Source organism: Capricornis sumatraensis, chromosome 10, assembly GCF_032405125.1.
Source record: "Capricornis sumatraensis isolate serow.1 chromosome 10, serow.2, whole genome shotgun sequence".
NCBI classification, from domain to species: Eukaryota; Metazoa; Chordata; class Mammalia; order Artiodactyla; family Bovidae; genus Capricornis; species Capricornis sumatraensis.
The window spans coordinates 88,670,532-88,687,954 of NC_091078.1; the positions used below are offsets into that span (position 1 = coordinate 88,670,532).

The 17,423-nt window shown below is 43.2% G+C and overlaps 1 protein-coding gene and 1 non-coding gene across 2 annotated transcripts in view; one reads left to right on the plus strand and one right to left on the minus strand.

The window, feature by feature from the left end:
• ABHD6 (abhydrolase domain containing 6, acylglycerol lipase) overlaps positions 1 to 17,423 on the minus strand; it is a 48,726-nt gene that overhangs the window by 8,020 nt on the left and 23,283 nt on the right. The window contains exons 3-6 of the mRNA XM_068982462.1: positions 7,437 to 7,593; positions 5,963 to 6,076; positions 4,489 to 4,621; positions 1,610 to 1,767 (exon numbers count right to left, since the gene is read on the minus strand). Coding sequence (XP_068838563.1) covers positions 1,610 to 1,767; positions 4,489 to 4,621; positions 5,963 to 6,076; positions 7,437 to 7,593 — 562 coding nt within the window. The remainder of the gene's footprint in view (positions 1 to 1,609; positions 1,768 to 4,488; positions 4,622 to 5,962; positions 6,077 to 7,436; positions 7,594 to 17,423) is intronic.
• LOC138088064 (U6 spliceosomal RNA) lies at positions 3,817 to 3,921 on the plus strand. Its single transcript, XR_011145654.1, has one exon. It is a non-coding gene; the product is annotated as a U6 spliceosomal RNA (small nuclear RNA).

Below are 17,423 nucleotides of genomic sequence, written 5' to 3' on the forward strand. Positions count from 1 at the left end.
AACTCCCAGGAGGACCTACCCCACCCCCAGGCAGCGTCCAGCTCCTGAGACAGAGTGAGAGAATGTGCTGCTGGGAGGTCTCACTCATGGACTCTCGGTTCCCCACACTATCTCCCGCACAACCTCATTTAGACCCATGACTTTTAATACCATCCTTGGCTGATGGCTCTAATTACACAGCCCAGGCCAGACTTCCCTCAGCTCCGCTCGTATTTCTAACTGTCTACATGACACCTGCATGTGATGGTATCTCAGGGAACTTGAACTTAACACATCTAAAATGGAGCTCTTAGCTGATGCCCAAACCTACCCTCCCTCCCCTTCCCCTACTCAGAAAACACTACCTTGGGACTTCCCTAGCAGTCCAGTGGTTAAGACTCCATGTCTCCACTGCACAGAGCACAAGTTCGATCTCGAGTTGGGGAACGAGCATCCTGCGTGCCATGCGGCGTGGGCGGAAAATAAAAAAATTTTTAAAAAGAGGAAGAAAACACTACGTTTATCCAACTAAAGTATCAGAAGTCACCTGTGACTCACATTCTCTCATCCTCCACTTCCCATTGGCCAGTAAGTCCTACCTCCTTCTTTCCAAAGCTTCTCGGATCTCATTCTCCACTACGACTATCCCGTCTACACCCTCATCCTGGAGTAATACAGCACACTAACGGGCTTCTCCGTTTCTGTCTGTGTTCCCCTACAACTCTTGAGTGCTTCTCCTACTGAATTTAGAAGAACTCCAGTCTCCTTCCCATAATCTCTTAAAAGTTCTACATGATCCAGCCTAGTGGTTCTCAAAGCGGTTCTTGGGATTATAAGACATCAAACTATTTTCATAATCACACTAAATGTTGCTTGCCTTTTTCACTATGATTCTCTCAAAAGCATGCTGATTTTCAGAGTCTATAGAATGATGGATAATGTCACCATTCTGAGAGCTAATGAAATGAGTACTTGTGTATTCTTGTATTTTAAGTTCTCCTGGGGTTTAATTTCTAATATGGTACACATCAATAGTTACAGCTTTCATAAAAAGAAGCTCTTTGGGGTTCTCAATAATTCTTAAGGGTGTTAAAAGGGCCCTGACCCAATGAGATGTTATGGGGAGGGAGGTGGGAGGGGGGTTCATTAAAAAAAAAAAGGGCCCTGAAACTTTTTTCTTTTTAAATGAGAATCTTTGACTCAGCCCTTGCGTCCTATTCCTACCTCACCTCAACCCATTCTTTCCCTCACACTCTGGGCTCCAGTCACCCTGGCCTCTCCTTCCAGCATCTTGAACTTGAACTGTTTTATGCATCCCTGCTCAGGCTGTTTTCTTACAGAGCCTTATCAAAGTTTCTCCTGCCTCTCTGTTTTCAAGCACAGCACTATCTTCATTTCCTCTAGAAAACTTACTACAATGCGAAATTATCTGTCTTAACTGACTGCTTCTCCCCCTGGCCTTCTGTCTCATTCCTTCCCCAGGGTGCCCAAGCACAGTGCTGGATACATCACAGGCATGGCACTTGCTGAATGAATGAAAGCTGAGGACAAGGAGGGAACGTGGCGGGGAGCTGGCCCTGGCCACCTGAGCAGAGCAGAGGCAGACACGCGGCTATGGAGGCCACGGTACCTGCTGGGGCACCTTGAAGCGCACGTAGGAGCAGAGCTGCAGCATCTCACTCATCTCCTCCGGGGTGGTCGGGATCAAGGGAATCTTCTCTACGGCGGCCGACTCCTGCAGTTCTTTGAGCCGTTGCACAAATTTATTATCAGTTGAGTACTGCAGACCTGGGGAATTCAAATCAAAAAAGCTTGGCAATATATCTACCTTCTTACCAAACCCCATTTTATATACAGAACTTCCAAAATCAGCCCAGACCTAATGTATCTTAAGTATTTTCCACTGGTAGATTTCTTTTTAATTGGTACTGGCATCCTTGCTCAAAGGCAAAAACACAATTTGAGAAACATAGGAAAAAAATTTTTTTCTTCAGAACATTTTACGGGCTGGCTACGCAAACTGGGAGCCGATAAGAAACGCAGGACCTCAGCCCCTCCCCTAAGTCTCTTACATCAGAATCTGCACTTAAGCTGCCAGGGGATTCAGCGGTAGGACTGAAATGAGTCTGAGAGTCTAGGAGACACCCTGCCTGAGGCCCTCTCACACTTCTGTACGGGCTGAGAGGAGACCTGGTGAAACGCATGGCTAGAGTGGACTGACTGAGTGCTCCGTCCTTCAGCCTGGACCCACTGAATAATCTCTTATTTGGGGTCAGCACATAGGATGCAGTGAGAGTGAGTCCCCTTTGGAGCTGTCCCACACGTTGGGGCAGGAGGGCAGGACTGCCCTCTACACAGTCCCTCTTCCTCCAGGGGACCATTAGGCAATCCTGAGCTGTAAGAGCCTTGAGACTGACCATTATTTTCTATCACCTGACGCAGGACACGAGAGTTTACAAAAGCTGGTGTATGAAGGGGTGTAAAACTAATTTCATTTCCAACACTGAGCAAGTTTCTAGGTGTTTAACCTAGCTGAAGAGCTAGAGCTTAGAAAGAGAGGCAGTGGAAGCCACACTGTGCTACAGAAATTCATAAATCTCCTATATTCAGCAACTCCTCTAAATCTAACGTGCGTACCCTGCAGCTCTCATGATGCCATGGACAGATTACATGATCTATTTCTTTTTGCTTTAAAAATAATCCTAAACTAAATGGCATGTGGTATATCCTGAATTGGATCCTGCAACAGAAAAGGACAATTGTAGAAAAACTAATGAAATCTAAATAAAGCCTGATTTTAGTTAACAGTAATACACCCATGTTGGTTTCCTGGTTGTGACAAATTTGCTGAGCTAAGTGAGCTGTTAAAGGAGAGAACTGGGTAAAGGGTACTATCTTCGCAACATTTCTATAAATTTAAAATTATTTCAAAGTAAAAAAAAGTGTATCTTTTCATTTTTGCATATAAACAAATTCAATTCTAACTTTCTAATTGAAACTCAGGTATAAAACTCTTCTCTGGGCAAATGAATATACACTTAAAAAAATCAGTTAGTCAGTTAGAGCTGACCTTCCATAAGTGATTTAAAATCTAGTAACATTCCAGAGGGCCTCCAATTCTTCGTTTTTTCTTGGCTGAGTTGTGCAACATACGGGGTCTTAGTTTCCCAGCCAGGGATTGAACCCACGCCCTCTGCTTTGGGACCACAGAGTCTTAACCCCTGGACCACTTGGTAAGTCCCCTCCAATTCTTAGACTGTATCATTATAAGATCAAATGAGTTCAGACACAGTGCTTGGGAAAAGGAAAAGCCTTTGGGAACTTGCCTTCAATTTCAATGAGCTTAACAGACCTGAAAACTTAACTTTCTGAATGAGTTGAAAGGTTTCAAAGATAAATCTAGTTATGTTTCAGTAGAAGGTGCACAAGTCAGTTCATGGTCGGGTTCTAGTGGGTAAAGGTAATGGATATGAGTCATACAAAAGAGGTAGTGAATATGAAAGGACTTCTCCAAAAGCCACAGCTTGGGTTCTGGAGTCAGATAGCTTAGGGCCAGTTCCTATCCTGGCTCCAGCACTAACATAATGTGCACCTATAAAATGGGCATACTATCCTTATCTGGATAATAATTACATATGTAAAAAGCCACTGAGATAGGTACTGAAAATCTGGACAATTTACTATGTGTAAACCATACTCCAGTAAATTACCAGGGATGAAGAGAGAAGCAAGAGAAGGAAAAAGAGAGAAACATCTTTCTTACTAACATGCTATAAATTCAAGCATGAAGATTTATACACATATATATGTATGTAAGTTTTAAATCCAATTTTAGTCTTAGTCTCAGTAGCATATATGCTAAAACTGGAACAATACAGATTCAGATCAGCATAGCTCTTGTGCAAGGATGACATGCAAATTCATGAAGTGCTCCACATTTTAAAAATGTTTTTTAAAAATCCAACTTCAGATCATAATTTCTGAGGACATGTTACAGCTCAAGTAGACATGAACGCATTTAAGATCAGACACCAAAGTTTGTTGATTTAAAAAAAAAATCTTGCAATGAAAAAGATCTCTGAGTTTTCAGCCAAAAAAGAAAGACACATAATAACAGTACTTTCACCTCCCAAGGTTATGGCAAGGATTAAATCCATATAAAGAGTTTAGCTCATAAAAATTCAATAAATGTTAGACGTTAATATTATCATTATACTTCAAAGTATTTACATGCTGTGAAGTTTTATACACTTTTAAAATAACCACCTCCGATTCTTTGTGGGACAAAGCTGGCTCTATATTTTAAAGCTCAATATAGTTATAATTATGGTTATGCAACTACTGCTTGATTGTACCACTAAGGCAATTTTTTTTTAGTATCTCTACAATACTGTCAAAAAAATGATTCTAAAAAGACAGTCACAGCAGAAACCGCCATTGACTTCTTCAGAGATTCAGGTCCCGCTGCGTCCACATCACTCACTGGGTGATCTGAGTCTTACAACTCACCAGCAGGGCACACAAGGGACAGGCTGCAGACATCTGATGGGTAGTAAGCAGCATACACCCCAGCCACGTGGCCGCCCATGGAGGTGCCTACCAGGTGGAAGGGCTTTTTGTTCAGCTTGAGGCATTCTACAAACTAGAAAGGGAAATGAGAAAGGGGCTTGGTTATACAACTGCGGACAATGACAATGGGGATTCCAGAGTTGAAAACTTTTGTACTTCCTATGGGGACAAGCAGAAAAGGGCTATTGACGAAAGGGGATCTGAAATCTAGATTATCCAGATGAGCCCTGTTATATGCGTGTACTTTTCTTTACCTCACATAGGTTATTGAGGGGTCGTTTGTAAGTATAAAATCAACAAAGATCCCTCAAATTCATGAGCCAGCAAATTTTTAAAATAAAGATCCCAAGAGTAAATATTTTCTGCTCTGTGTGCCTATTATCTCTGCTGCAACTATTCAACTCTCCTGCTGTAGCACAAAAGCAGCTAAAGACAACATGTAAACGGGTAACTGTGGCTGTCTTCCAATAAACAGCTTAGTGGCAGATCAAATGAAGCCCACAGGCCATAGTTTGCTGACTGGCTATAATTTACAGCGCTTCCCATCCATCTAAATATCCATTAATGTAACTATCTATCCATCTGTCTACCCGACCATTCACCCATCCATTCATACAGCTATCCACCCATCCATCTATTCAACCATCCAAACATCCATTCATATAACTATCTATCCATTCATCTATTCAACCATTCGACCATCCATCCAACCATCCATCCAACTTTCCTCTATCCAACCATTCAACCAACTATCCCCTACATCTACCCATTCATCTAAAAAATATTTATTGGGTATCTATTATGTACAAGCAACCATGGTCAGCTGCTCAGGATACAGCAAAAGGTCAAAGAAACAAGGTTCCTTGCTCCCAAATAATACACAGTTTAAAGAGAGGAGAGGGGCAGACATTAAATAAACATCCTTGAATGGAGAAAATATTTAATGTCAACTTGAAGAGTATGAACCATTAAATTTTGAAATGGTTCATGAGCCCCATGACTTTGAAAGCGCAGTCAGACAGGGCTGAAGAAAGATACTAAATCAGAACAAAATGAAAAGATCACCCTCCCCATCCCCCACAACTAGGCAGACATGCTGTTACCGTCATCAAGCAGCTGGTAACCGAAAAAATACACTCTAAAAAAGTAAACGGTCTTGAGGAATTCTAAACTCCCTTTTTGAAGAGTTGAGAAAATGAGATTGTATTTCTCCAGAAACAGTTATAATACATTTAAAGAAGTCAGCAATAACCCCTGGCCCTCTACAGCTGACCGAGGATACCACTGGGCTGCTGCCATTTTGTTTGCAATTATGAGTCGAAACAGAACCCGTGTTGACTGTTCTTCAGACTTGAGGATGCAACGGTGGGCAAGACCCACCTGGGCAGTTTTTTGGTGGAGCCTCCCTGCTTACCTGGTGTATCCTCTTGACTTGCCCATCTATGGACAGGTCATCCAGTGAGGAGCGGGTGGTGCCCTCATGCCCTGGCATGTCCACGCAGACCAGGTGCAGGTTCTTCGGGAGGAACTGCAGACACACAGGCCCAGAGAGTCAGAATGTGGTGTCAGAACATGTCTGCCCATGTTTCTGGGGAGACTCCCCCAACTTACCAAGTGACCTGGACAGCCTCCCCGCTGGGGAGGAAGGAACCTAAACCATCCCGTGTCTTCCCCTAGTAACATCTGACATGAATAAACACTGCCAGGAGCCTTACAGAGAGCAGAAGCCCCCACAGTCTAATGTGAGAGGCCTCGGGATGACTGGAAAGGGGAGAGCAGAGGTCGGGGAGCAGCTTGCATCCTTCGCTCTTTCCTGACACCAGTTGGCAGGCCCTGCTTCCTTCTCCTTTCCTTCATCCCTTCTATGCTTATCCCAGTCTCACAGCCACCAACTTGCAACCATTAATACACTGGGTGATTCTGTTCTCCCAGAGCCCCGGTCAGCTCCAGAGCCCACAAGAGTAACACTTCTCCTAAGAATCATGTCTGATTGCGCTATGGTCTTAACTCTTTTTTTTTTTTTTAACATTAAGATCTAATTCCTTAGGTATTTTTATCCTAAACACCTTCTTCCATTTAAATATATGCCACATTTAACCAGGAATTTGAGATATATCAGCTATCAATAAACAACTAACCAGTTATATGAAAGATGAAGAGGAAGTCAGAGGTTCATTAAAGCACAATGACTGTCCTCATACTGAACTCTGGAAATAAGAAACTAGGGGATGTGTGAGCCTTTTCGTCTTAATGCAGAGCATGCCTGGGATTAGTCAGGTCCTGCTTGAGGTGGGAGCCTGGGGTCCTTCTCTGCCAGACCTCTCCCAGCCCCTATCTTCACCAGCTGTTCACTTTTACCAACTAAAGCAAGCTGACACAACCAAATAAACCAGGACAGAAAGTGAGTGATTTGAGAAACCATCCCAGAAAGCTGTCAGATCAAGACTGCTTCTCTAAAGGGCTAAGGAAAAGAGAAAGCAGAAATGGAAGGAAGAGAGGAAGAGGAGATGGGGAGAGAGAAGGAGAAGCAGAGAAGGGAAGAAGAGGGGAATCCTGGAGTATACAGAAATGACTTTTCAAAACCTGGCCTTTGATAGTCATGACAGTCCGAATATGAAGCAGAGTATCAGAAACTTTCCAAAGAAATAGTCATAAGGTAAAATCGTTGGTGAGGCACTGATTTTATAAATAACATCAGCTCAGTAAGTTCTGTCTGATAAAAGGATCTGAATAATATACTATACTAGTTTAGGGTGCTTTGAGCCATTATACCGGGTTCCCTCTGCTTTCTATCACTCCTGATGACATCATATTCAAGTAGAACCCCCTCTCTTCTTTTTTTTTTACTGAGTGACACCCACTGAAGAGGGAGGGCTCTAGCACCCCACCTTGACCATGCTGAGCCACATGTCCTTGTGGGCAGAGAACCCGTGGAGCATGAGGATGGAAGGTTTGTGGCCAGGCCTGCCGCGGAAGGAGTAGCAGAACTGATAGTCTCCGTGGCGTACATAGCGGACCTGCATGCCCAGCGTCCTCCGCCAGTACCTGGGGACGGAAAACACAGGCAAAATCAAAGTCAGCGAGCGCCAGAGAACCAGCTTCGGGAGGCGGACTCTGTACAGCTTTACTTCGAAGTAAGAGCAACGATTCTCCCAGCCCTCGTCCTCTACACAGTCACCCTTGAGGACCACTAAGTCAGGCCATTCCAGAAAGTACCTTATGTGAATATTCTGGTATAAATGTTTCTAAGCACACTATCAGAAAGGGAAAAGGGGACATTTTCTTAAGAAGCATGACATGCAATAACCCTCTGTTAATAAGTATTTTTAGTAGTTTGAATCGCAGGGCAAAGAAGGCTGGTGGTAGGGCTCAGTTGAGTTTCAGGAGAATTCAAAACGGCTGGTGGTAGGGCTGGGAAGGACTCTGGAGAGGCCAAGACAAAGGTGGTTTCCCCTTGCGGAGAGCCGGCTGGCAGCTCCTGGTGGACCATGTTCACTGATGCCTGAAATCTGGGCCGAGCAGCCGTGGACCTGTGGGCCTGAGTGCCGCAGGGTGCAGTGCAGCTGGCCTGGAGACCTTACCACAGAGGTACTTTAATTGGTAGGAAATGCATCAAAAGACTTAAAGATAAAGTGTGTTCCCTCTTGTCACCTGCAACTTGCTATTTATTTGTGGAGATGAGGAATCAGATTGTCATCAAGGCTGCCATTGCTGGTGGAGGGGTTACTCCACACCCACACATCCCTGCATGGGAAGAGAGGACAACCGGAGACTGACCGGGAGATGTCTGAATTCCTTGTTGTCTCAGGACTCCACACACCTCACAGCTGTCGCCTTGAGTGATTCCAGTGACTGCCTCTCTGTGAGAAACACATTTGCCTGTTTGTGATTCTATCTGAGCAAGCTGATTTCAACCAACAAAATCCCTGCATTTGAGTCTTAGCCTTATTTATTTATCTATTCTTGGAAATTTGTTCTCACTGGGACACAGGGGATGGGTTGTGAAACAGCTCCATGGGCCTGACCTTTCGGTGAAACATCCAGTCTAGTCTTCCTGGGACAGCTCTTAGGAACTTTCTCATCCCTTGCAGCTGATGCTCTTGCTGGCAGCAGCCTCTTCAGGTCCACTGGTTACAGTTCCTCCCTGGAGGAGAATCTCCCCCTTTTTCTTGGGGATACTCTTGTTTCCTGACCCTTCAGGGTCACTAACTGGTTCCTCTATTGGGAAAGATCTCTTCCTCTGGGAAGACTTCCACCGCCAGCTGTCTCTTCAAGATTACTACTAACCAGCTCCTCCTTGGAAGAGGATTTCTTTTTCTTGGGTTTGGAGAAAGACACAGATGACTCCTCCATTCTAGTCTCCCGACGGGCCTCCAGAGGCTTCCACTTTCTTCTTCTTCGGTCTTGCGCTCGTCTCCTGGCACTCCTCCTGAGCACTGCTGCAGTTTTCCAAATATGTGAGGGGAACTGCAACCAGCCCTTCTTTTTCTTCTTCAAGCATTTCTTCTCCTGTTTCTCCAGCTCCCTAGTAATCTCAGCATCAGCTTCCTCTGCCTGAACAATTGTCTCTATCACAACATCCAGATTCCTGCAGGGCACCTCTTCAGTCTCATAGAAGGACAGCTGCTCCTCAACTTGCTCTTGAAGTTTCTCCAGAAATACAGCTGAGGGCACCTCAGAGAAGCAATCAGTTTATAAGGTGATACAGTATTTGTCTCCCAGGTATTGGGAGATGTGGCCTTTGCTTTTGATGGCTGCCTGGCCAATGAATGTGGAGTGGAAGATGAGGCCATATTTTGGGGTGTTATCCCTTGTCTTCAGGGCTCTGGAAACTTGGTCCCTTTCCTGGGTCCAGGGAATCACTTACAGACCAGGGCTGGCCAAACAGAATCTTTCTCATATTTAGTGATACTGTGATTTCAAAGAAGCTGATTGTTCTCAAGAAGTGGATTTTAATTGACAAAAAATTAAACCACAAAAAAGTGTGGATTTTCACTGTGATGCAGAATTTATGGTAACACACATTTGATTTTGCAGAGACATTATTTCCACTATGGTACATAAGCTCAATAGAAGTCATATGCCCTCCTCTGCCTTGCACTCCAAATATATTTTTCCTACAGACTTTGGGAGTAAGAACTTGTTTCTTAAGAATTATCTCATCTGTTCTCTGGTTTTACTCCTTACAACATATGGCAGTTGGTTGAAAGCTCAGCTTCTCTGGGTTACATAAGACTTGGCAGTGCTGGAGTTTGGCCTGGAAATGATTTCAATATGAAATTACCATCTAAAGAAATTGAACACTCTATATGAAGAATCCTCCAAGATGCAAGATAATTAATTCAATCAGAGATTGACTTTGTGGTATACTTCGCACCAAAGAGGTAGCCAAGATATGCAATAGCAAATAGCCTAAGTGGATCAGCTTTAAACCCTTTGTATAAAATAAAGGGAGAGGGAGAGGAAGATAAATATTTATAGTTACTTGTACTTGCATACAAAAGGCATGGGATCATATACAAGATGCTATTAAGATGAGTATCTGGAGCGGAGGTATGAAATACTCTTGACAGGTAGGTGGAGAGGGAATAATGGTGGGAGGGAGACTTATCATGTTCTTTTTAGTACTTTTTCAATGAATATATTGCCTACTCAAAACATTAAAGATACAATAAAACTGGCTAGCTTAACAGCTCTCTTTATGACAAAATATGCATATTTCAAAGTTCTAAGTCATGACATGGTAACATGAATTTGTTCACTCATTTATATCCCAGCTCATTCATTTTTTGGCTATATGATCATGAAACTCAATTTCCTCATCTACAATATGGAAAACTATTGCATTCTACTGAGGACATGGTTAAGACTAAAAGAGATAATAAAAAAAAAATTTTTTTTAATGAGATAAGCCGTTACAGTTTTGTTCAATGCCCAACACACAGGAAGTAGCCAATAAATGGCACTTTCAGTATTATATAAAAAAGATTCTATTCTTCAAATATACCATTTGCCAAAATTCAAGGGAAAAACATGGAAACTTTTGTAACACATATGACAGCCATATAAGTGGAATCATACAATATCTGTTCTTTGGTGACTGGATTATTTCACTTAGCATAATGCTTTCAAAGTTCATCCGTTTTCTGCACTACATCAGAATTTTTTTGCTTTGTAAGGTTGAATAATATCCCACTGTATGTATATAACACATCTTGTTTATCATTTATCGGTTGATGGACATTTGGATTATTTCCATTCTGTTGGCAATTATGAATAACACTGCTATGTACATTGGTAAATAAGGATCTGTTTGAGTCCTTGCTTTCAATACTTTGATGTATATACCCAGAAGTAGAATAGTTGGATCATACAGTAATTCTGATGGTGCTCCCTCAGTGGCTCAGTGGTGTAGGAGAATCTGCCTGCAAGCCAGGAGATCCAGGTTCGATCCCTGGGTTGGGAACATCTCCTAGAGGAGGAAACGGCAACCCCCTCCAGTATTCTTGCCTGGGAAATCCCAAGGACAGAGGAGCCTGGAGGGCTGCAGTCCATGAGGTTGCAAGCAACTGGACATGACTGAGTGCGCGTACGCACACACGCGCGCGCACACACAAACACAAAGTAATTCTGTATTAAACTTTCCGAGGAACCCCTAAACTTTTGCATGGTAGTTATACCACTTTACATTTCTACAAGCAAAGCGCAAGGGTTCCAACTTCTCTACATACTCACCAAAACTTGCTATTTTTCATTTTTTTAAAAACTAACACCTATCCTAATGTGTGTGTAAGGTATCACTGAGGTTTTGATTTGCATGTTCCCTAATAACAAGGATGTTGAATATTCATTTCTTTTTATAGAGATGCAGTTTATATACCCTAAAATTTACCCTTTTAAATGGTACAACTGATAGTTATAGTGTTCATAAAGTTATACAACCATCACCATTAATCCTGGAACATTTCCATCAAAAAGAAACTCAACTACCCACTTAAAAAGCAGTTAAAATGGTAAATTTTTTATTGTGTATATTTTACCACAATAAAAAAAGAGAAAGAAATCCATACCCATTATCACTCACTTCCCATTTCCCTCCCCTTGCGCCTCCGGGCATCCACCAGCTCACTTCAAGTCTCTATGGATTCTACATATTTTCTATAAATGGGTCTATTCAATATGTGGCCTTTTGTGTCTGATATATTTTACTTAACATGTTTTCAAGTTCATCCATTATAGAACGTATCAGTACTTCATTCCTTTTTTTTTTGGATTTTAAAAAATGATTACAGGATTTTCTATTAAATGGTAGTAACTGATACAGAATTCTATCATTTTCTGTTGACCCATCATGATACAATAGGATTAAGCAAATAACAGTAGTATATCCACAATAGTAAAAGATGCTCAGTTTTCACAATCAATAGCCAGACAAAAAATAAAAGATAATTACAGTTGCAAGCCATAATGGAAACATGATTAACCTAACTATATAAAATACTTACATACAATTTGGGGGGTTAAGTAGAGTGGTCTGTTAAGTAGAAGTGCATATGTACACAGGTTTTCACCTGCTCAGCCAGTCTACATCTTTTAGTTGGTGCATTTAATGCGTTTACATATAAGCTTACTCCTTGGAAGCAAAGTTATGACCAACCTAGACAGCATATTCGGAGAAGGCGATGGCATTCCACTCCAGTACTCTTGCCTGGAAAATCCCATGGACAGAGGAGCCTGGTGGGCTCCAGTCCATGGGGTCGCGAAGAGTCAGACACGACTGAGCGACTTCACCTTCACTTTTCACTTTCATGCATTGGAGAAGGAAATGGCAATCCACGCCAGTGTTCTTGCCTGGAGAATCCCAGGGACGGAGGAGCCTGGTGGGCTGCCATCTATGGGGTCGCACAGAGTCAGACACGACTGAAGCGACTTAGCAGCAGCAGCAGCAGACAGCATATTAAAAAGCAGAGACATTACTTTGCCAACAAAGGTCCATCTAGTCAAGGCCATGGTTTTCCCAGTAGTCATGTATGGATGTGAGGGTTGGACTATAAAGAAAGCTGAGCACCGAAGAATTGATCCTTTTGAACTGTGGTGTTGGAGAAGACTCTTGAGAGTCCCTTGGACTGCAAGGAGATCCATCCAGTCCATCCTAAAGGAGATCAGTCCTGGGTGTTCATTGGAAGGACTGATGCTGAAGCTGAAACTCCAATACTTTGGCTACCTCATGCGAAGAGCTGATTCATTTGAAAAGATCCTGATGCTGGGAAAGATTGAGGGCAGCAGGAGAAGGGGACAACAGAGGATGAGATGGTTGGATGGCATCACCGACTCGATGGACATGAGTTTGGGTAGGCTCCAGGAGTTGGTGATGGACAGGGAGGCCTGGCGTGCTGTGGTTCATGGGGTTGCAAAGAGTCAGACATGACTGAATGACTGAACTGGACTGAACGACTGAACTGGACTGAACTGATAAGGTAACTATCCATGTGTATGATCCTATTGCCATTTTCTTAATTGTTCTGGGTTTATTTTGTGTAGGTCTTTTCCTTCTCTTACGTTTCCTGCCTAGAGAAGTTCCTTCAGCATTTTTAATAAAGCTGGTTTGGTGGCGCTGAATTCTCTTCACTGTTGCTTTTCTGGAAAGGTTTTGATTTCTCAGTAGAAACTCTACAAGCCAGAAGGGAATCGTGTGATATATTTAAAGTGATCAAAGGGAAGAATATACAACACGAATACTCTACCCAGCAAGACTCTCATTCATATTTGATGGAGAAATCAAAAGTATTTCATTCCTTTTTCAGGCTAAACAATATTCCATTGTATGGATAGGTCACATTTGTTTATCCATTTATCTGTTGACGGACAGTTGTTTCCACCTCTCAGCTCTTAGGGATAATGCCATTATGAACATACATATATCAGTTTTCCTGCGGATATATGCTTTCTGTTCTCCTGTTTTCAATTCACCTAAGAGTAGAATTTCTGGGTCATATAGCAGCTTTTTAAAAAAAAAAAAACCTTTTCTAACCTTTTGAGAAATTCCCAGATTGTATTCCAAAATGCCTGCATCATTTCCCATTCCCACTAGCAAAATATGAGGGACCCAATTTCTCCACATTCTTCACTGTTGTTTTTTAGAGTAACTTTCCATGGAAGTATAAAGAATATAGAAAGGCACACATATTATAAGTGTACAGCCTGATGAATCTGCACAAAGTGGATGAGCCCACCATCTGCCGCCCAGATCAGGGTCTAGACTACAACCAGCATCACAGATGCTTTACCTCCTAAAGGTGACCACTAGCTCTCCTTCAAACAAGACGGTTTTACATGCTATAGGACTTTATCATACAGTAAGTTATTTGTATTTGACTACTTTCACTTGATATTATGTTTGTAAGGATCATTCATGTTGTAAAATATAGCACTATTTCTTTCCTTATGGTAAACGGTATCAGTAAAAGACTTTAAACGTTCTATTTGTTTGTTGCTATGAAATAAGAATAAAACTGATTTTTTTTAATACATCGCCATGTTGACTAATGCAAGGTTTTGGACTTTGTTTATCTCAGGCCAAGAGTCCTGAAATATCTTTATTTATTTATTCATTTTTAAATTTATTTTTAATTCCACTGTATAGGATGTGGAATTTTAGTTCCTGGACCAGGGATCGAACCCATGTCCTCTGCAGTGGAAGCACAGAGTCTTAACCACTGGACTGCCAGGGAAGTCCTGTTAACTTATCTTGTATTTAGCAATCTTGCCAAATTCACTTTTTAATTCTAATAAATAATCCACAGATATCATTATTATTTCAGACTTTCTATGTACACAATCAAGCCATCTGAAACATCAGTTTATTTCTTTTTTTCTAATTCTTATCCGCTTCTTAAGTATATGATTTCTTGATTGCACAACTGAGTCTCTTTGGGAAAACAAAAATCTTTTAAAATGTTAGTTTTTTCATCCCGTGAACAGTGTTGACAGTTTATACAATGAAAACCAGAGTGGCCCCTGATGTCACCCACAGTGGCAACGGCATCCTCAGCATGGCACTCTGTGGACTCTCTCGGCCAAGCACGTGGTGCCTCCTGAAGGAGCAACCACAGTCCCCATCACTGTGGGACTGTGCCAGCCACGTTCCAGGGACACTTAGACCCAGAGAGAGCTGTTGCCAAGACTGGCTGTGGCCCACTGGGGACACTGCTGCTGAGCCCCGAGGAGCTCAGGAGACCCACAGGGAAGTCCAGGGACAGAGGGAACCTGAGAGGCCATCCTCACACCCGCATGCTTGCTCAGCAGGGAGGCTCAGAGTCTTTGGGATGTCCAGCTACCTCTGCGGGCTCCTCTGGTGGCTCAGCAGTAAAGAGTCCACCTGCAATGAAGGAGCCACAGGAGACCGTGTTCGATCCATGGGTGGGGAAGATCCCCTGGAGGAGGGCATGGCAACCCACTCCAGTATTCTTGCCTGGAAAATCACATGCACAGAGGAGCCTGGCAGGCTACAGTCCAGGGGGTCACAAAGACTCGGACACGACTGAGCGGCTAAGCAGCAGCAACAGCAGTTACCCGTGCTGCCTGCTGCTCCTGTTCACGCCGCGACTCTGAAAATTAACTGAACTGAGCCAGGTCTGCAGGGGGAGCCTACAGGTGGCCGTCACGGGCAGCTGAGTGGCTGAAGGCCTTTGGAGGAGTAGCTGTGGTTAAGGGACATGGGGACTGACACAAAGCTGCTCATCCTATGACAACCACTGTGTCAGCGTCACTCACGGTGAGGTGACTTGAAGGAGACAGGCTGTGCGTCTCGGTGGGGTTGGGGGAGCCGCTCACAAGAATTTGGGCAGCTCTCTGCAGCGGCATTACAGGTTCTAATACTATAATCACAGCCCCCATGCCACAACACTACCCGGCATAATCCGCAAGGATTTCCAGGATTTTCACCCGACAGCCAACTGGGGTTTCTTCTTGGCCTGTGTGGCCAAGTTCATGAAATAAAGAGCATTGTGTTCATCCTCCAGCTACAGCTCTGAGTGGAGTGACAAGCCAGGGCAGGCTTTACAGTCACATGCGCCTGTGGGGTGAAATAAAGGGCTGAGTGTTCTCTGTGGGGCCCCTCTGAATTTCGGCGGTATTACTTGTTAATAGAATCTGCCTGCAATGCAGGAAACCTGGGTTTGATCCCTGGGTTGGGAAGATCCCCTGGAGAAGGGAAAGGCTACCCACTCAAGTATTCTGGCCTGGAGAATTCCATGGACTGTATAGTCCATGTGGTCACAAAGAGTCGATCACGACTGAGTGACTTTCACTTCACTGAACTTCACTTGTTAATAAAAGTGAATTCCATGCGATGAGGCATTCTTCATAATAGCCAAAAAGTGGAACCAACACAAATGTCCATTTGGATGAATCACATGCGGTGTAAACCACACCATGGACCACTATGCAGTCATCACAATGAATGAAGTACAGATACATGCTGCAGCACGGGTGAGCCTTGAAAAGTACAAGAAGCCAAATACAAAAATGTCACCAACAGGAAAATCCAAAGAGACAGATTACTAGTTGCCAGGGAATGAAGAGAGAAAATAGGGAGTATCTGTTAACAGGTATGGGGGTTCTTGTGAGGGGAGATGAGAATGTTCTCAATTAGATGGTGGCAATTCACAATACTGTGAATATATAAAAACCAATTAAATGTATGCTTTAAAATGGTGAAGTCTAAACCACGAGTTTTAACTCAAAAAAGTCAATTATTTGCAATGACATTAATTTTCTCTTGAAAGATGAAGCATCTAAATTATTCTAACAGTCCTAAAGCTCTCTCCATGATGGCCTGAGGAACTTGGGGGTGGGGGACTGTGCAGCACAGAGGCTGGTTTCCATGTGTGGTTGGTAGAAATAGCCTTTGGGTGGAACAATCACATCTCTGTTTGCAGCCACATCCACGGTTATGGGACACATCACGGAGCTGCGCTCTCTGCTTCACTTTGACTTAAAAAAAATGGAATTTGTGTGTGTAGGTCCTCGGTGCCTCTGCAGGACTGAGGGGGGCACACCACTCTGGTCTCTCCACGTCAGGGGTCTCATAGGCGTCTTGGCCCCACAGCACTCCTGCTGTGCTGGAGTGCTGCAAAGGCAATGGCCTCTAAGCAGCCAGAGTCTTAGCTTCATCAACACAGAGGTGGGTCTTAGGTAACCCACTAAAGGGGTCATCACCTCCCCACAAGAGAGAGTGAAAGATGAAAGCTCCCTTCTGTTCAATTAGCTTCTTTTCAAGGATCAGAGCCTGGCTGGCAGGCGGAAAATTCCACCCTCTAATGAAACAAAAGGGAGCCAGAAGGGAGGGCGGATAAAGGGCACAAGCACAGTTTCCCTGCATTCTTCCTTGGGGGCTCAGAAGGTAGTCCTATGTTCCAGAAGTCCTGGTTAAATCTCAATGCGCTTCCCTATGGCACAGAGAGGAACCAGGTCGATTTGAGTACTTCCGTCATCATGGGATGAATTCATGGGCGTGTGAGGGGTGATTTTCTCTGGTAAATGGACTGTGGCATGAAAAGTTCCTGAAGCACGTCATGAGAAATTCTCTCTCTTTTCAACCATAAACCTGCTTTTATCAAAGGAGAAAAGCTCTGCAGCTCTCACATCTCTCAGCTTTTGTAACAAAGAGAAAGGAGTCAGTCCTTGGCAGGCAACGGTATCTAGGCTAGAATTCATGAACAGAGTGCAAAGCATTGTGCTAATTTTTACTTTTTATATTAATTTATTGTTTGTGGCAAGGATGGCAAGCTTTCCACTAAAGGTAGTGATATTTATGTCACTCAGAAATTAATGTAAGATTTTGTTTTAAAGTCATTTACTCTAAAGAAAACACA